At 40.9% G+C, this 20,562-nt stretch overlaps 1 protein-coding gene across 1 annotated transcript; it reads left to right on the top strand.

Moving 5' to 3' along the window:
* The first annotated feature begins 12,234 nt into the window (after positions 1 to 12,234).
* LOC115687487 (potassium transporter 6-like) lies at positions 12,235 to 19,113 on the top strand. The gene is made up of 8 exons (XM_030613076.2): positions 12,235 to 12,646; positions 12,745 to 13,237; positions 13,572 to 13,625; positions 15,638 to 15,898; positions 15,992 to 16,044; positions 16,455 to 16,578; positions 16,675 to 16,929; positions 17,890 to 19,113. Exons 1-8 carry the CDS (start codon positions 12,605 to 12,607, stop codon positions 18,945 to 18,947), a joined length of 2,340 nt encoding a protein of 779 aa, XP_030468936.1. The 5' UTR covers positions 12,235 to 12,604; the 3' UTR covers positions 18,948 to 19,113.
* Positions 19,114 to 20,562: the final 1,449 nt, after the last annotated feature.

The following is a 20,562-nucleotide window of genomic DNA, read 5'->3' as shown; positions in this document are numbered from 1 at the left end:
CGGCATGTACATCCTTGACAACGATCCCATCCCAAATATTTTCCCTTTTTTCACCCCACCCGTTGCCTCCATCCATAATGCCATATTATCAACTGATGGCCCGGACTCAGGACAATCATCACTACCACTAGCACTGCTCATTAAAAGTTCATCATATTTTTCCTACATTAATAATGTAGATGAAAATAAAATCACTATATATATATATATATATATATATATATATATATATATATATATCTACCATAAATATTGAAAGCATTCACGGTTTTCATTATAGTTTACATATAAGCCAAAGTATAACCTTACATACCTTAACAGCTTTTGCTCGATCGCCAGTCCATGTCTTATCTTTCTTTTGAAATATGCGTTCAAATGTAGCTGCAAATGTCGGTTCCGTCCCCAATTCTTGTGCCTACAAAATGTAAACATGAGTAATTGAATTAAATTAACTTATAACTCATTTAACAGACTTACCAGTCGTTTGCGATGCTCCGCAATGTTGATAGAGCCCCCAGCATATGTGGCTGACCCATCACTAGAACTAGAAGATCGATTCTTCTTATTCTGCTCACAGAGTTGCCGACTCTGTTCAGATGCCCAAAATCTGTTAATTGCCGCCCAATTGTCAGCTATAAAGAAAGACGGCTTCACTTGCTTGATCTTCGCTCTATTCATGACATTTCGCATAAAATCACCGTTTTTCTTATCGAAAATTCTTCTCACTTCATTGTCTTCCGCTTCCTCCCACTTGAACTTCCGCTGCAATGAATAAAAACACAAATTGAAAGTTATTATGATGATCACATATCCATAACCATGCACCAGACAAATATAGACAGATTTTGTAAAGTTCATGTCGGGGAAAATATCTGGTCATTTAGGTATCGAAAACTACAGAGTTGTTCTGGTCCCTTTACATCATTCTTGACCATCAATATACTACACCAAACTTAATTGGCAAGAAAACAAAATATGTAAAACTTATCTTGAACTCATTCCACCACATTTCTTTCACTTCTTGTGGAACACTTCGTAAGTAATATACTCTCCCATCCAAAAGTTTCTTACTATTTTGTTCAATTCCCTCACAACGAGCATCCGTGAATCTCGCAATCATACGGATATTGTGCAACATCGACAATTCAGTTGACATCAATATCTAAAGCCCTAAATATTACATATACTAAAATAAAAATGAAGTACTTACGAATCTCCAAATGGGCATATGAAGAATCGGTTATCTTCTTGACCTGTGTTTCCGTCAATATTCGATTGTTCCGCCGAATAATGGGGTGGAACGGAAGGAGAGGGAGCTAAAGGAGATTGAACTGGAGGAGATTCAGTTCGCATGTAGCCAAGTCCCGTAACATGTTGTTGAGTGTTGGAGGAAGGGCCAACGTGTCCATATTGTGACGGACCATATTGTGGTTGAGGGTTAGATGACGGGACAGGGGAAGAGGAAAGGGACGGGGACGAGGACGAGGAAGAGGCTTGTCTTCTATACGAATGACCTCCAGATTTATACTGACAAGTATGAAGGTTATGCGAATATGTAAAGAACTATTGACACGTATTACGGACACATGATGATGTACATGACGAAGCTTACCATTTTGATGGAAAGACTGAGAAAATGTTTCTTTGAAATGAGCCAATGTCGAGTGCTTATGACGTGCAATTTCCTACGAACAAATATACTATGAATCCCATTCATTTTGATATGAAACATCAATATATGAGCACGATATGGGTGGCCACAGGTATCAAACATCACTATATGAATCGAATTCATTTTGATTAATTTTTTTTTTACCACGTACAAAAATTTAAATTTCACTGAAAGTGGGTGGCCATAGGTATTCTAAGTCATTCTGTAAAGTTTTGTAAGAGAAAAATTATTATTATTGTTAAATTTTTTTTGGGACCTAAAAAAAAAATTTCACTAAAAGTTGGTGGCCACCGATATTCTAAAACATTCTGTAAAGTTTTGAAATTTAAAAATTTTTAGAATTTTTAAATTATTATTTTTTAATATAAAAATTTTTCCGTGAAATAAAAAAAATTTCCATACTAAAATTGGGTGGACACAGGTAGTCTAAGCTATTAGGTAAAGTTTCCAAAATTTTTGTCCTTCTTTATTTTAATAATTTTTAGGGCACGTTAAAAAAATTAAATATAACAAAAGTGGGTGGCCACAGGTATTATAAGCCATTCCGTGAAGTTTTGAAAATTTTTAAATTCTAATTTTTTTTTGGCCACCTAAAAAAATTTAAATTTCACTGCAAGTTGATGGCCACATGTTTTCTAGGCAATTCTATGCAGTTTTGAAATTTATATTTTTTTAATTTTTTTTTTCACCCAAAAAAATAAAAATTTCCCTCACAATGGGTGACCACATTTATTTTAAGCCATTTTATAAGGTTATGAAAATTTTTAATATTTTAATACTTTTTGTCCCGGAATGTTAAAAAATCTAAATTTCACTCAAAATGGGTGGTCACTATTAATTTTTGCCATTTTGTGATATTATGAAATTTTAGTTTTTTAAAAATTTTAAAAAACTTTTACGGTCAAATTTCATATTTGTTCCCAACATATACCGTTTTTTTTAATTTTCCGTAATTTTTCATGATTTTTTATAGAATTGTTCAATTTTCAAGCATTTTCTGTGAAAACGCTTAATCAATCACCCTATCGTCATTTAACGCTTAATCATCCACAAAATAGACAAATTAACCAGTCGACCATCGATCAAAGCCACATGCAATCCTGAAATCGACCCGTAACTTAGCCAACGAAAAGTGATCCTAAATAATCCCTAAACAAGTCCGACTAATTACCTAATTATACTAACTAGGGTTTAGGGAGTTGCTTACTTGGTTCAAGGACAACAAAAACCGGCCACGATCGAGACGGTGGCGGTCCGCGCGGGCGTGGGCCCAAATGGTGACTAGTCGGCCGGGTGCTCGGCCCACGGCCCGGGCGAACGACGGCGGGCTTCCGCGGCGACGATGTCGGTCGGCGGCGGCTTGGGCGTAGAGCGACGGCGTCGGCCGGCGGCGACGGCTCAGCGGCTCGACAGGCGTCAGCCGGCGGCCCAGGAGGCGAGTGGGCCATTGTCGCTGGCCTTGTGGCAATGCAGCGGCTTTGGCCGGCATAATGCCCGGCGGTGACAACAGCGTCGCGCGGCGGCCGCCGGCGGCAACGGCAGTGGTCGTGTCTCCGGCGAAGCGGCGGCAGCGGGCGGGGCAACTCTCGGGCGAGCCTCGGCCGATGCGATAGTGGCGGCGACGGCGACGAGCCCAGCTGGCCGTATGACGTACAGGCGGCTCCCGCGGCCTCTGGGCGAGGGCGGCGATGGTCAAGGCTGGGCGACTGGCCGGGCCCACCGGGTCGGGCGGCGGCGGGCGGCGACGGCGGCTGGCTCGCCGGGTCGGCGGCGACGAGGCTTTGGGCCCGCTGCGCTGACGTGGCGAGGCGCGGCGAGGCGGGCGAGGGCGCAACCGGCTGGGGCGAGCTGATTGGCGGCGAAGTGGCGCGCAGGCTGGGCCTGCGACTGGGCGACGACGGACGGCGGGGGTTCGCGAGGCGACTCTGGACGAGGTGGGGGAGTTGCGAGGCGGCCGCGAGGCCGGGGCAAAATGCCACGTGCGACGGGCCGCGACGGCCAGGCGCGGGGGAAAAGGGCGAGGCCGGCGCATGGGCGGGGCCGGGCCCGCGACCGTCGACCGGGGGCCTGCGAGGCGACCGGCGATGGGCGGGGAGCCGCGGGCGGCCGCGAGGCTGGGCGGCGACCCTGCAGACGGCGACGGCGCGACGGCGACGCGACGGCGGGGAGAGCTGCGTAGATCGTGCTTGGGCGGCGTCGGGGAAGGGGGAGGAGGAGGAGGGGGGTAATAATGTTACAAATTTGCGACGGACTTTCTATGGCCTTCGCAAATTTTCGATCGACAAAAAATTTCCGACGGAAATAAAAATCCGTCGCAAATTTGCGACGTAAAAAAAAATCCGTTGCAAATTTGCGACGGAAATAAAAATCCGTCGCAAATTTCGAACGGTAAAAATTGCCTTCGCAAATTTCGAACGGTAAAATTGTCCTTACAAAATTTGCGACGGACCACTATAGTCCGTCGCAAATTTGCGACAGACAGGTTGAGTCCGTCGCAAATTTGCGACGGATAGGTTGAGTCCGTCGCAAATTTGCGACGGAATATACTGGTCCGTCGCAAATTTGCGACGGAAAGTAACTCCACTTTCCGTCGCAAATTTGCGACGGACTTTCTATGTCCGTCGCAAATTTTCGACCGACAAAAAATTTCCGACGGAAATAAAAATCCGTCGTAAATTTGCGACGTAAAAAAAATCCGTTGCAAATTTGCGACGGAAATAAAAATCCGTCGCAAATTTGCGATGGATTAAATTATCCGTCGCAAATTTCGAACGGTAAAAATTCAGTCGCAAATTTGCGACGGATAGGTTGAGTCCGTCGCAAATATGGACATACTACATGATCGTTGTAAATTTGTGACGTCTTTTTTTCGGTCAAAAATTTAGCATCTCATTTATTTGGGTCCTAAATTTGCTACGTCTTTTTTTCAGTCCAAAATTTTGGCATCTCAAATTTTGCAATGGAAATTAGAATATTGGAAATGTTAGAGCACGTTAATAATATTTGACTTGTCGGCATTTAGGGACAAAATTTGCGACGATCAATTAAAATAATAAGAATAATCGACAATAACAATAATAAAAAAGCACAATAACAATAATAACAAGAACAATAATGATAACAACCAAAATAGCACTTGTAGCATTAATAATTACACATCTGTAGTGTTTTGTGACAAAAATTTTAATCTTCATCTTCGTTTTCGTCTTCGTCTTCGTCTTCGTCATCTGTCTGAAAATCAGATTCTGAACATTCTTGTACATTTAATTCGCAAATTTCATTTGGATCCACATCTATCATTGCTCCATACGGATCTCGTAAAGTTGGTATGTTATATTCCTCAATTTCAACCTTGTTACACACTTCCTCTTGTTGGTAGGCTCTATCCTTCTAGTGTTCCTCGATTTTCCTCCGTGCTTTGATTTTACATACAGCCCACCAATCAGCTTTGTCACGTTTCAAACTAGGATATGATGCATAACATACTTGAATTGCTTGTTGTGCCAAGACAAATGGTTCATACTTCATATACCTTTTCTTGTGATTTATTTCAACCAAATTGAACTTCGTATGCACCTTCATTCCTTTGACGGGGTCGAACCACGTGCACTTAAATAACACAACCCGCATCATTAATGGTCCAGGGTACTCTATCTCTATGATTTCATCCAACAAGCCATAAAAATCATCTTCTGAACTGCCACCATTGGATGACCGAATAGACACACCACTATTCATTGTGAATTTTCCCATTCCATATTCTTGAGTATGAAAATTATATCCATTTATGAAATATGCTGGCCAACTTCGAACTCTTAACTGTGGACCCCATGACAGATGATATAGCAATCATTGCCCTCCAATTTCATCATAATTACTGTGAACCTAAGGTTACACATGCAAAGTCAATAATATATATTATACTAAATGATGTATATAATTTTAATAACTTGGTTTTGGTCCATAGGCAACTTACATATGTCTTGAACCATGCTGCAAACTATTCATCGCACAAACGGTCAAACTCATTTGGTTGTAGTCCAAACATTGAAGTTTGGAAAATCCTAATATTAAAAACCATATAAATATTAGCAAATATTTGACACACAAAACATATATTTGCAAATTTGCACTTACTTGAAGTATGGCTCGACTTCTGGGCAGTTCAGTAAAATATAAGTACGGGCTGCATGAAATTCTTCGCCTGATAAGTAATGAAACTGACATGCGCCGCTTGGTCGACCCAGATAATTGAAAATAAAGAATGCTGTGCAATTAGGATCAATGGGGCCCTCATCATTTCTGCTTGCTATCCGCCTCTTGCACTGAACGTGCGACTCAAAATAGTATGATGCAAATATTGTCACTTCTTCCACAATATATGCATTACAAATTGAAGCTTCAACACGTGCCTTATTCTTCACTTTTTTCTTCAAATGATATAAGAATCTAGTTGAAATAGAAAGAAACTTATCGGAACATATTATATGATAAACTAATTTGAACTGTATTTTAAAAAAAACATTACCTCTCAAATGGATACATCCATCGAAATTGGACGGGACCTGCAACTTTTGCCTCATAAGGCAAGTGAACTAAGAGATGCTCCATCAAATCAAAAAACGCTGGAGGAAATATCCTTTCTAAGTTGCAAAAAATAATTGGAATATCTCTCTTTAGTTTTTCCATGTGCGATGCTTTTAACACTGTTGAGCAAATATCATGGAGGAAATTGCTTAACTCTGTAATGGCGCCCCATACAAAGTTCGGTAGAACTTCCTTCAAAGCTATTGGAATTAGTCTTTCCATCAGGATGTGACAATCATGACTCTTCAAACCCGTGAACTTGCATTCATTCAAATCAACACATCTCCCGAGGTTCAAGCATATCCATCGTGAAACCGCACAGATTTCAACCATTGACAAACAACTCGCCTCTGCTCCTTATCCAATGTATAAACCGCTTTCGGTTTTGGTCCCCCGCGCTTGCATCCACAACTAGTATTGGCCGATCGAAAATATCTCTCATATCTTTTCTTGCGTTCAAGTTGTCTTTTGTTTTTCCAATGACATCCATCACAAGTATTTATGACATTGTCGAAAACATTCTTTTCTATGTGCATGACGTCAAGATTATGATGAATAAGATGGGCCTTCCAATATGGTAGATCCCAAAATATACTGCGTTTTGTCCACTTATGTGTACTTCCGTTCGCAAAAGTCGTGCCATGCGGGTTCTTAACAACAGTTGGAAAGTCCTGCACACGCTCCCAAATTTGATCGCCGATCAACCTCAATGGTGGACGCGTTCTTTCAGTCCTATTCTTGGTGAACTCTTTCTTATTCCTTCTGAAAGGATGACTTGGCGGTAAAAATTGTCTGTGACAGTCAAAATAGCTGGGCTTCTTTCCATGTTTTAATCTAAATGACTTTGACCTCTCCAAACATATCGGACATCCTAAGATCCTAGCTGTACTCCATCCAGATAACATTCCGTAAGCTAGAAAGTCATTTATCGTCCAAAGAAAGGCAGCCTTCATTACAAATGTTTGATCGGTAGAAACGTCATACGTAGGGACACCTTCAACCCATAGCCGTTGTAACTCCTCAATCAATGATTGCATATAAACATCTATCAACTTTTTCGGATTTTGCGGCCCTGTCACGATCAATGTCAAAAACATATAAGGTGCCTTCATGCACATACCAGGTGGAAGATTGTACGGCGTTAAGATAACTTGCCAACATAAATAACTTTTTCCTGTTTTCCCAAATGAAGCAAATCCATCGGCACAGAGACCTAACTTGATGTTCTGAGGCTCCATCGCAAACTCAGGGTATGTTCTATCAAAATGTTGCCATGCCTCCGCATCTGAAGGATGACACATTAGACCCTCTTCTGTTTCATGATTTGCATGCCAAGTCATGTGTTCAGCAGTGGCTTTAGACACATAAAGCCTTTGCAATCTGGGGATTAAGGGCAGATAAAACATTTGCTTACATGGTCTACGCTTCTGATTATGACCCGGCCTCTTGTTAATCTTGTACCTAGATTAGCTACAGAATTTGCAAGATTCTGCATTTTCATTATCTCTCCAATACATCATATAACCCCTACTACATACATCAATCCTTACAACCGGAAGACCTAAGTTATCCACTAGCTTTTTCATATCATAAAAATCACTTGGCATGATGTTATCACGAGGCAATGACTCCCGCATTACTTCAACAAAAGAGTTGAAGCAATCCGCAGACACATTATGCTCTGCCTTGATATTTAATAGTCGGGCTGTCTCCGATAACTTAGTGTGGTCCTCACAACCTGCCCATAAAGGTTCATCTGTCGCTTTCAACACATCCTTAACTAATTAGATTGAAAAGTTTCATTATAGATATTCTCATCAAAACCCGTTACTCCTATATCTTCCAATTGTGAAGCATGACTAGTACCCACTTGTTCACGTGTAGGAGTAAAACTAGTACTTGCATGATTTGATTCTGTGACAAAATTATAACTAGCTGCATCAATCACCATCCTCTCGTATGGGTTCAATTGCTCATAATAGCCACATTCTTCCCTAACTAAAAATTGATCACTTCTTCCATATCCTTCATCAGATATAAATGGTTCACCATGGGAAGTCCAATTATAATAGTTCGGACTAAACCCAAATCTAGTAAGATGTTCTCTAACTTGATCACACACAAGAAATTTACCATTACCGCACTTTTTACACGGACACCTTAACTTATTTCCATCAATGAACTCATATTTACTACTAGCAAAGTCTAAAAATAGTTCCAACCCAAGATCTGAAACTCATCCGTCAATCCTTGACGTCCGGGTAAGTTCTTATTATACATCCAAACCCTTTCTCTTTGCATTGTGTCTGTATTAAAATAAAAAATTCTGGTAAAATATTTAAAATATCATATCTATTGTTCTTAATTAAAACCATAAAATTTTGGAAATTATAATTTTTGTTATTCACGCAACAATTAATATGAAATTGCAAAAATAGAAAAAAGTATCATGTAAAGAAGACTTACCCAAATATTTGACTGAAATATTAGTAGGAGAAAGTGGTCAATTTGATGAGAATTGCAACGTCCACTTGGATTACGAAACCTTTAATTAGACACATACCCAAAAAGAATAATCACTTAAGAATCATTTTTTAATAATTTTTAATGTGCGATGGAAACGGAATTCATCCCTCGCAAATTTGCGACGGATCCAAATTTGCGACGGATCCTTGATTCGCGACGGAAAGTTAATTCCGTCGTCGTCGCAAATTTGCGACGGAAACTATTTCCATCGCAAAATGGCGTGGCCGTTCGGCCTCATCCAAAGGCCGGCGAGGTGTCGCCGGTCGCCGGTCGTTAAACCGGTGATGCAGATACGAAAAAAAAACAAACATAAACATATATAAAATAAAAGAAATTATAATTCAACAATGAATAGTCACGAAGCTAGCTATGACACTTACCGGTACAAAAGCTTCACCGAGATTAATATGTGCGTGCGCGAATTTTGCTGATTTCAGACATATGAAAGAGGGAGAAAAGCGAGAGAGAGCGAGAGAGAGAGATAGGGTTGGAATATCACGGGCTGATAAACTACAAATTTGCGACGGACGTTCGTGCGACGGTTTTTTTTTCCGTCGGAAATTTGCGACGAACTTTTTGCGACGGATTTGGCGACGGTTTTTTTTTCCGTCGGAAATTTGCGACGACCTTTTTGCGACGGATTTATTTTCCGTTGCAAATTTGCGACGAACTTCTTTCCGTCGCAAATTTGCGACGGTTTTTTTTTTTCCCGTCGGAAATTTGCGACGGAATTTTTATCCGTCCCAAATTTGCGACGGATAAAAATTCCGTCGCAAATTTCCGACGGATTTTTCATCCGTCCCAAATTCTGTCGCAAATTTGCGACGGAAATAAAAAACCGCCGCTAATTTGCGACGGAAAATATAATCCGTCGCAAATTACATGTTTTTTTGTAGTGTTAGCAAATACTGGACAAGATCGTTCTTGTAATATGAGGTAAAGTAAAAAAATACGAAGAGGAAAAATTAAAGGAAAAATAATGTAAATGGTCCCTAAATTTTGGCTTAATATGTAATATGGTCTATGAATTTTTAATTTATTTAACGTGATCCCTGAACTGTAACTCAATGTGTAATGTGTTACATGAACTTTTGGTATATGTTAAATTTAATCCCTGAACTATATACAAACGTTCATTGTTGCCCCGGAACTTGAATTTTTGGAAAGACAATATTAGACATTTTCATATAGTTCAATGATTAATTTCACATTGAGCAAATTAAAAGTTTAAGGACCATATTATATATCAGATTAAAATTCATGTACCATATTGAATAAATTAAAAGATAAGCGAATCATATTACATAATGAATCAAAATCCAGAGATCATTTGCGTCGTTACCTCAAAATCAATCGACCCCACGTTTTAGTAATCACACGTTTTACAAGTTTCCGCCTGCTGGACACGAGAAGAGTCAAATCTAAAAGTTCGCCAAAGAAATGAATAAACAAATGCCAGAAACATGACTCCTGCGGTGCCGACCAATATCATTCAGCCACCATCATCTTCTTCTTCAAAGCTCAGGGCTTCTGACTGCGGAGCAGCACGTGCGGTTTGACAAAAGAACGCAAGGGGAAATGACATGAAAATTCCGGAATTTCAAACCCGGAGAATTCGGAGATCGTAGGGTCGTCTGCTTATGGCGTCCCGACGTTTGACTTCGATGCTGATAGGCTATCAGACAGACAGAGACAGACAGCCTTTCGGGAGACGCCATTTCCCTACCGTTCAAACCCTACGGTTTTGACTGCAGGTGCTGCTGCAAAGCTGCCGCCTGTTTCATACTTTCGTGCTCTGCTTTCTGCCTGCAAAAGTCTTCCGTGCTTCGCCGGACAGCTTTTCTTTCGCAAGAAAACCCCAGGAAAACGCTAAGATACTTGTCGGTTTAAAGTTGGAACCACGTTCCTGGCACTAAAATGATGCCTTGTTGCCTGCTAACCTGGTATAGGGTTGCCGACATAATTGACCTCTAAACTATGATTCAATGGATAATCTAATTTCTAAATTTTTAATTTATTCGATGTAATTCATAAATTTTTTGTACATATTCAATTTAGTCCATGAATTATATGAAAATATTCAGTAGTCCAAGAACTAAATTAAATATGTATTAAAAGTTCAGGATTATATTGAACAATTTAAAATTTCAAGGACGACATTGCACGTTGGGCTAATGTTGATGAATCACATTAAACAAATTGAGAGTTCATGAATCATATTACATATTGAGTCAAAGTTAATGGACCATTTGGGTCATTTTCCCTTTGATATTATAGAGAGAGAATTTGATTTCGTTGTGTTATTCATCATGCCCTCGATTTTGGACACCGACGCATGCATGCAAGAATTTACAGAGGCATTTACTAATTACGATGTGTTTATATGCCCGTTTTTTTGCGATTTCAACCACAAGTATGAATTTGACTATAAGTCAAGATGAAAAAAAAAAAACCCCAAATTCCGATTCGGCATAACTCATGCTTTTAGCAACGATGTTAAGAAAATCACCCAAAAGCACAAATGACTTCACGTTCGTTTTATGGCTATTGTATGTAGTTCTTGGGTACATAAATAATGTTTCCTCGAAACCATAAGATAGAGGACAACAAAAGTAAACAATTGAAAACTATGTCCTTTATAAGGACAGTCTTGATGGCTATTTGTAAATATTTAAGGTTGTGAAGGGCAAAAACATAGTTTTCTTTGTAAATTTTGACATCGGGATAAAATTGAGACAACGGTCTTAGTTTGGGGATTTTTTTATGTACCACTTGAAAATTGAGAGTAAACGTGATTAGGTGGTATCGATTTTGACCGATTTGTGTACTCACTACTTACGTCAATGCAACACGCTTGCAACCTTTCAAAACATTAAGTACAAAATTTTGCACAAAATCTTAAAAATTGAGTAGCATCTTTTAATAATTCCAGCCGCGGAGACACCGCTATCTAGACATCCAGACAATATCGTGCAAGCTCCGCGCGGCTAAATCGATGTCTTTGGCTCGTGCACACAATCTTAATTTTAGAATAGTTCACGCGTAATTGGCGAGGTCTGAACCTCCAGGCTATAGCTCGCAAGATCAGAAACCTCCGGACGCTCTAACCAGCCACATCAAAAGCTCGGAAATTTCACGAGCGTAATACCAAGTTTCAAAGGAAAAAGTAAATTATTTCGTTTTGCCGGGTTTTCACCTCCTTTTTTTTTAACTTTCTATTGTTTTTTTTTGGGGGGTTTTTTTTTCCGTAGCCTTTTGTACCCATTCGAAAATTTGACCTGTAACGCATTTAATTTTTTTTCCCAGGTAATTCCAAACCATCCTGATTCATTAACATGCCATATAAAGATGGTTCTCTCCATCTCCTCTCCTCCTCTTGAAACTCTACGGAAACAGGCAAAATTTTGCACGGTTGAAACAAACACCCGACCGGTGTCCAAAAAGAAACAAACACCCGACCGAACCGAAGCCAAGAACGCAGGAAAGCTTCCCCTCTTCGCCACGAATCTCTCTCTCTCTCTCTCTCCGAAATCTTTGGAATTCCTTCGCTCCGAATCTCTCCCCCAGCGTTGCTGGCTCGGGTGCTTCTCAGCGGCCGCCACCTTTTAGTCGTTCCCCGTCCGTGCCTCTCTTTCCCGCACGTCTGGTTCTTGACGGTTGTTCAACTGCTGCTGTCTTGCTTATCTCTCTCTCTCTCTCTCTCTCTGTCGAAGCTGCACACTCCTCTTGTTTCGGGGAGAAGAGAGCGGGAGGGGGTGTGCTTGATTTCCTGCTTTGGAAAAAAAATGCTTCTTCCCATCAATTGACGGCGCACCCACCATGGATTTGGAACCTGGGAATCGTCAGAATGGTCATCTGAAGGTACACGAGTTCACCCTTTTTGGCCCCATCAATGGAATGCCTGGAATTGTCGGTTTCACGCTCTTGTTTCTGCTTCTTCTTTTCTGGGTTTTCTTTAGAAGAAGGAGTCGTGGGGGGCCGTGCTGACTCTGGCTTATCAAAGCCTCGGGGTCGTGTACGGGGACTTGAGCACCTCGCCGTTGTACGTGTACAGGAGCGCATTCGCTAAGGACATTCAGCACTCGACGACCAACGAGGAGATATACGGCGTCTTGTCCTTCGTCTTCTGGACCCTCACTCTAGTGCCTCTGCTCAAGTACGTTGTCATCGTGCTGAGGGCCGACGATAATGGGGAAGGAGGGACCTTCGCTCTCTACTCGCTGCTGTGCCGACACGCCCGAGTCAACTTGCTGCCCAATTGCCAGGTGGCGGACGAGGAGCTCTCCGAGTACAAGAGGGACGGCGCTAGTTTGTCGCCGAAGGCGGGGTTCGGGTTGAAGCTGAAGTCGACTCTCGAGAGGCACGGAGTGTTGCAGAGGTTGCTGCTTGTCCTGGCTCTGATTGGGGCTTGCATGGTGATTGGTGATGGTGTGCTCTCGCCGGCTATATCAGGTAATTTCGGTGCGAATTAGATTTTCTTTTTCCCTGTTCTTTTTTTTTTTTTTTGGCTAGAACTGTTCTTTTTCCTTTTTACCGGAGGTTTTCAAGTTTTGTAATCTTGGGGTTGAGTTGAAGTTTCAATTCAAAGTTGAGTCTGATTGGGAACTTGTGGCTGGTATAGTTTATTGTTTTTGAGTTTATTCAAAGTGTGAAACTTGGAATTCATGGTCTTTTTTTTGGGGGCTCTTTAGATCAAGATTGGAGTTTGGCATGTACGGTGGTTTGATCAGATTTGAGTTGAAAATTCAGGTGATTGATGCTAAGCAGATTGTTTTATGCGGTGCAGTTTTTTCAGCAGTGTCGGGCCTGGAACTTTCTATGTCCAAGGAGCATCATAAATGTAAGTTTTTAGCATCCAAAATGGGCTTTGTGACCGTAAATTGGTTGAACAGTGGAGGAGGAACCTCTTTTCTTTTTCTGGCATTCGAAATCACACCTCAGTGAGGATCGTTTTCATTTGCGGATCTTTGTTTTACAGCTCCGCTTTTAGGAGATTTAGGAAGAGAAACCGTTGCAATCTTCTGTTTGACAGTTTTCGTGCATTCCTTTGCTTCTTCAACTTCCTTAGTATGGCCACTTTATTCAAAATTCTAAATAATATAATTTCAACATCAGATCCTCGAAAGTTTCGGTTGAATTGTCATCTTCAGAGTTGTCATCCCACCCATCATCTCAAGTTGCTTCAATGGACCGCGAATTCACTTACTAGTCAAAGGAGACCTGCCTTTGTCAGCATCCTAAACTGGACTTTCTATTGGAGCAGCATAGTTTATCATTTAAACTAGCTTGAAATTGAATTTACTGGCCATGACATGACGCATTGCTACTGTAAAAGTTTTTAATTCTGAGAGGTTAGTGGCCCTATGATCCGGTGTAAAAATCCCTACAATTGGTATTGGTGCTACTCTGAGTTCACATTCGGAAGGTGCAGAACTTGGTTCCAAACTCAATTTTTGCTTTAGCAGCTGGTGCCCAAAATGTTGTTAACCGAAGTTCAATCGTAGAAAAATGACTGGGATTACCGGAAGGCACTCAGTTTCAGTGCAACTCAATTATGTCTAATTTCAAATCACATAATTCAACATCTTCTGGAATGAATGACGTCAAAATAGTTAGCTAAGACTTCTTACACTCCAACACAGTCAGCTATAGACAGATGAAGCCTGAATCTCCTCAAGTTTTCCTTAATCTAGCCTAATTCCTTAATTCGTTCTTCCTCCTTTTCTTTTTTAAGGAAAAAGAAACTAATTTATTATTTTCAGTTTGATTTTATCCAATCCTAAAATGTGATTTCATTATGCACCGTAGTTGAGGCAATTACGTGTACATTTAACTTGGTAATACCTTTTGAATTGGAATTTGGATTATTGTGTATGGAGGATGTTTTTGGACCATCTTTTCATGATCTCATATTGGAAAAGGGAAGCTTTGCTGAAACGCCGTCAATTATCTCCATTATTTAGCGTGTAGAACTTTTATAAAGCATTTCTAGGTCTTATCTTTTGGAGCATGTTAAATAGTAGGTGCAAGTCTTTATCTGTTGCAATTTCCTGATTGGCAGTGGTTTTTTTTCTTTTTGGTGGTGGGTGGGTGGGAAGAGGATAAAGTTCACAGCAGACAGTGTATCACCTGTTTGTTTCTAGCTCAAATCTATAGCTGGTTCTCTTAATAAGTCTTTGAGTTTACCCATGCATGCATGTCTAATTAGTTCTATTTAAATGTGTAAGTTTGAAGACTTTGTAATCTATTTTAGTTTCAGTGTGACGTAGTTTAAGTACTGCCAGAAGGAAAACTTGGGTCTTTGATAGAGGGTGACGATTCAATATGCCCCAATTTGAGTTTTAAGCTAAATATCACACAAGTCGAAAGTTCCTTGTTTAGGGTAAAGCATAGTGGGGTGATTTTGCATTAAATTCAGGCTGAGCCTTCCACTATATTGTTAGAGCTTGTAGGTTAGGATAATACCTAATAAAGTTCCAGGTTTCCGTTTCATTGGTTGTCTTCATCTACCGGTGCTCATGGACCATGGTGCCACCATCTAGCACTTGGAGTTGCATGTGTTTTGATATGCAATCCTGGGTAAATTTTCTGTGAATTATAAGTACTTTTATTCACAATGCCCTCGATAAATAAAGCTATTTTGACTGATAGTAGTTGTGCCAAAAGAAGTCGTTCCTGAACTATTAAATCAGAATTATATTACCCTGAAACTGTTTTTAGGTATCCCCATGAGAAGGCAAAATCCATGTATTTTTTTCTTTCTCCCTAGTCATTAGTTTGAATTTTGCCTTAAGTTTTGCTTGTCTTGTCCTTTTCTTTGCCCTACCTCCTGAAAATGTGATAGTTTTGCAGACGTAGAAGTACCGGTTGCGTGTGTCATTCTGATTGGTTTGTTTGCCCTTCAACATTATGGCACCCACAGAGTTGGCTTCTTGTTTGCGCCTGTGATGACAATGTGGCTCCTGTGCATCAGTGCCATCGGGTTATATAATATATTTAGATGGAATCCTCATATATATCAGGCACTTTCACCACGTTATATGTACATCTTTTTAAGGAAAACTCGAAGAGGAGGTTGGATGTCCCTGGGTGGAATACTGTTATGTATAACAGGTAAATGTGGAACTGTATTGATAGTTATCTTCATCGATGTCTGAGTTCTGAATAGATCTGCTTGTTTGCTCATGAAACATATACATTATCCAGGTTCAGAAGCCATGTTTGCTGATCTAGGCCATTTTTCGCAACTATCAATCAAGGTACTTTACTCTCTGCCACGTGTATGTCATCATCTGTCTAGCAATACTAATTTGAGTGAAACTTAACCGCGGTATGCCGTCCAATTCATTTCAAATCCATAGCAACCCCCCTACACTTTACGATCCCTTAAAGGTGCTTTATTTTTGTGATTTCGTGCTCTTTCAGTGTAAACTCAGTTCAGAAGTGGTCCAATTGGATCACGCAAATTGAAGTGTCTTTTCTTATTTCTCCATCTTTTGTCCTTACAAGTTGTGAGCTCTGTGTGGATTCCTTAAGAGATATTATCGATTTGCATCTTTCCATAAGTACTACATTGAGGATAGATGACCTAATTATACACGAAGAGTTTGAATCACTGTACTTTTCGTTAATTATGGATGATGTTTAATGAACCTTCACCATTTTGCAGATTGCCTTCACCTTTATGGTCTATCCATCCCTGATTCTTGCATACATGGGGCAGGCCGCATATCTCTCACAGCATCACAGCATTGCAAGTGAATATAAAATTGGATTTTATGTATCTGTACCAGGTTGGTGTCTCTTTTTTCTAGTTACAGTTCACAACTGCTTGTTCTGAACGAGTGACACCAGGTCATATCATTGAAGTTTCGGACACTTTGTTGCAGAGAAGTTAAGGTGGCCAGTGCTGGTCATTGCCATACTTGCTGCCGTTGCGGGAAGCCAAGCCATAATCACTGGAACTTTTTCAATTATTAAACAGTGCTCTGCTCTGGGTTGCTTCCCCAGAGTTAAAATAGTGCACACATCATCGAAAATTCATGGCCAGATTTACATCCCAGAGATTAACTGGATCTTGATGATGTTATGCTTAGCAATCACTATTGGGTTCAGGGACACAAGCCACATGGGGAATGCATCAGGTACAACTTGGATGATCCTCTTCATTTTCGTTTCAGCCTTAATGTTAGTTACTTCTGCATTTAGTAGAGCTTTTTAATTATTGGTACGAGCATAATCTATTACTTTATAGATTCCCTTTGTTGGCGGGAGAAACTTCTTGTGCAGCATTTTCATTGCGAACGAAATTTTAGGTTCTGATATCAACTCGGGGAAATGAATTCTCTGCTTACCTTATTTTGCAACAAGTTGATACACACTGTTTGAAATGATACTTATAGATAGCAACTATACGGATTACCTTGAAGATTGGTGTCATATCGCGCAGGTTATCCTCCCTATCTAGAGAGATGCACGACTGTTTAATTGCCATATAGGAACTAATGAAATCAAACTTCTCGTTTAAGGCCGTAAAAGTGAATTTTGGTGCTCATGAGTCGTGACGTATCAAGCTATCTGCTGGTCCACTCAAGTTTAGAGCCCCGTCGTGTGGCTTGTGTCCCACTCGGCTCAGAACCCATTCCATGATGCTCCTGAACCACCATTTCTTCAGTGAGCTTTGGGGTCCTGCTCCAGGATCCTCCTGAACCACCTTAATTGTCCCCACTTTGGTCGAAAGCCCTCGTTGCTCGTGGGGGCTCCCACCAATTAGCCCATTACATGTCTGCTCTTCTCTCATTGTACATATTACTTATCAAAAGAAACAAAGTTCCTAAAAATCTCTAATTGCAGATTATGTTATAGTGGATCAAAATTTCATATGAACTTGAGAGTTTCCACACCGTCCGTAGTGGTAAAATTTCCATGTGATATTGTTATATAGCACCGTGCCACTGCATTTCTCATCAAAACAAGCTATCGAGCTTTATATTTGCATTTTCGTCATTGTGAGCACTTCCAATTGAAAAAAAGAATTGGAGTTTGATGAGATTTTCAGCAAGTTCTTTGGATGTATCTTTGACCATATGCTTTCTACATGACAGGTTTGGCAGTTATAACGGTCATGCTGGTTACGACGTGTCTGATGTCTCTCGTCATAGTCCTCTGCTGGCACCAGAGCGTTATCGTCGCAGTTTGTTTCATACTTCTCTTTGGCACCATTGAGGCGCTCTTCTTCTCGGCTTCCCTCATCAAGTTCCTCGAAGGAGCATGGGTCCCGATCGCCTTATCATCCGTCTTTCTCATGGTGATGTACATCTGGCACTATGGTACACTCAATGCATATGAGTATGATCTTCAGAACAAGGTCTCCATTGATTGGATTCTCGGGTTAGGCCCCAGCCTGGGCATAGTACGTGTACGAGGAATTGGGCTAATCCAAACGGAGCTGGTTTACGGGATTCCAGCCATCTTCTCCCACTTTGTCACCAACTTGCCAGCATTCCACCAAGTCCTGGTCTTCCTCTGCATCAAGTCGGTTCCAATCCCACACGTTAGGCACGAGGAGAGGTTCCTTGTGGGCCGCATCGGTTCGAGGGAGCACATGATTTATCGGTGCATCGTGCGTTATGGGTATAGAGATGTTCACAAGGATGATGTGGAGTTCGAGAGGGATCTCGTATGTAGCATCGCGGAGTTCATACGCTCGCAGGGCATGGGTGCCACTGCTGGGAATGGAGGCTTTCTGGAAGATGGCAAAATGACAGTGGTAGGGACTTGTTCTTCTCATCCCAATGGGATTCAAATGAGCGAGGATGAGAAGGACCCTGCAGAGCTACCGTCTTCGTCGGAGCAAAAGGAGATAAACTCGCCACCGCGGCCCAGGTTGGGGAAGAAAGTGAGGTTCCTCATGCCGGAGAGCCCAAAGATGGATCCTGAAGCGATGGAGGAGTTGTGCGAACTAATGGAAGCCCGGGAAGCGGGAATAGCATACATTCTGGGGCATTATTACGTGAGAGCGAAGCGAGGATCGGGACTAATCAGGCGGCTTGCGATAAATCTCGGCTACGACTTTTTGAGGAGGAACTTCAGAGCACCGACGCATGCGATAGACGTGCCCCACGTATCCAGTATAGAAGTAGGCATGGTTTGCCATATCTAAAAGTTTTGGTAAGATGCAGGAGGGACGTCTGTAAATGCAAATGAAAAGTGGTAACAACATACAGGTGAAGAGAATAGAAATAAGGGAAATGAAGAAAAACAAAGGTGTGACAGAAGATAGTAGGTTGGTTATATACAGCATCATTATCAACAGTGATTTTCCCAAATTGGGGAGTATATGTCGTTTTCGACACGAGAAGTGTGACCGATTTTGGAAAGCAATCGCTGGTATGCGCAAAAGATGGAAAGACAACTCTGGTCCTACACCTCTCCCCGCGCGGTCGGGGTGACGGGCTAGCCCGGATTAGCGGTAAAGCAGTCCAATCCGACACCTTAAACCGAGTATGTTTTCTTGCTCGTGTCGTGTGCAGTCTTACGATATCGTTTAAAGGGGATCACCAACATTAAGGGTGCGTGTGTTTCCAGGAAAATTCATAATAAAGGAAAGCTTTCCGGAAATATTTTTCGAAAACTCCTTTTTTTTTAAAAATTTATTTTTTTAATTTTAAATATATATATTTTTTTTAATTTTTTTTTTTAAAATTAAAGAGGGGAAAATTCAAATAAATTTGGCATGATTCAATACGAAAAAAAATATAGGGGGAAAACAAAAAAAAAAAAAATAACTCAACACGGATTGTCCACACACCGGTCAGTCGATCGTGTTCCCCAATCGAAGCTTCCTGATCGACATCTCCACCGTTGTCCCAGAATCAACACCTTCCGCTGCGTCCTCGACATCAACACCTTCCGACTTCACTGCTCGGCCTCCATCACGAGCCCCCGATTGACAAGTGGTTGAGAAGGAAAAAATTGATGATAGAGCACTAAGCTATTCCGATTCATGGGTACGAGATGCTGGCGAGGGAGCTCGAGCAATGAGATCTGGATATCGAGAAGATTGAGCTGGGCAAGCGAGATTTTCAAAGATTTTTTATCCTTATCTATCAGGATAGATTTTCTAACAAAAGTTTAGGAGTCCATTCCGACCTTATCCTTATTTTAAATTATTTAAAAAAAAATTAAACCCCCTTTTTCCACCGACTGCAACAAATAGAAAACCAAATTTATAAATTAATGAAAAAGGTAGTGCTAGATGTAACTTCGCAAAATCAATTTAACTAATGATTTTTATCATGTTCACTGCCCATATATGACATTTTTGTGATGTTCGTTGTTAGGTGGGCGACATATGTACTTAGAGAGAGAGAGTCGGCGTGACCGAATTCATTCTACATTAACTATCGACAATAAATATGTAGAATGTTCTTTTATACCGACAATGGCATTAACAATAACCCTTTCTTCAGTTTCGACAAGCGAAAGACAACCGAGACATAAACCCACGCCATATCTACAATGTGCACTAAATCCAGCGGTCGGTCGAGCAAAGAACTCTTGCTCGATACAATAAGGTGCACTCGGAAAAGACAAAGATAACGAAAGCAAAGACTACGCGAAATTCGACAATTTAAAATTAGATACCTATCTATCTAACATGGCTATCAAGACGTACATGATCGCGACACCACATCGATTGTACACAAATCTCGAATCGACGCTTGAATGTCGGAATTGCTCGATTTTTTTTTATTTTTTTTGGAGAATTGGGTCAA

The sequence above is a fragment of the Syzygium oleosum genome, unplaced genomic scaffold (assembly GCF_021117445.2).
Source record: "Syzygium oleosum isolate NSW1041296 unplaced genomic scaffold, Sole_v2.1 Sole_v2.03, whole genome shotgun sequence".
Classification (NCBI taxonomy): domain Eukaryota; kingdom Viridiplantae; phylum Streptophyta; class Magnoliopsida; order Myrtales; family Myrtaceae; genus Syzygium; species Syzygium oleosum.
Note: the sequence above shows the minus strand (reverse complement) of the source record. Positions and strands in the feature narration are given on the sequence as shown.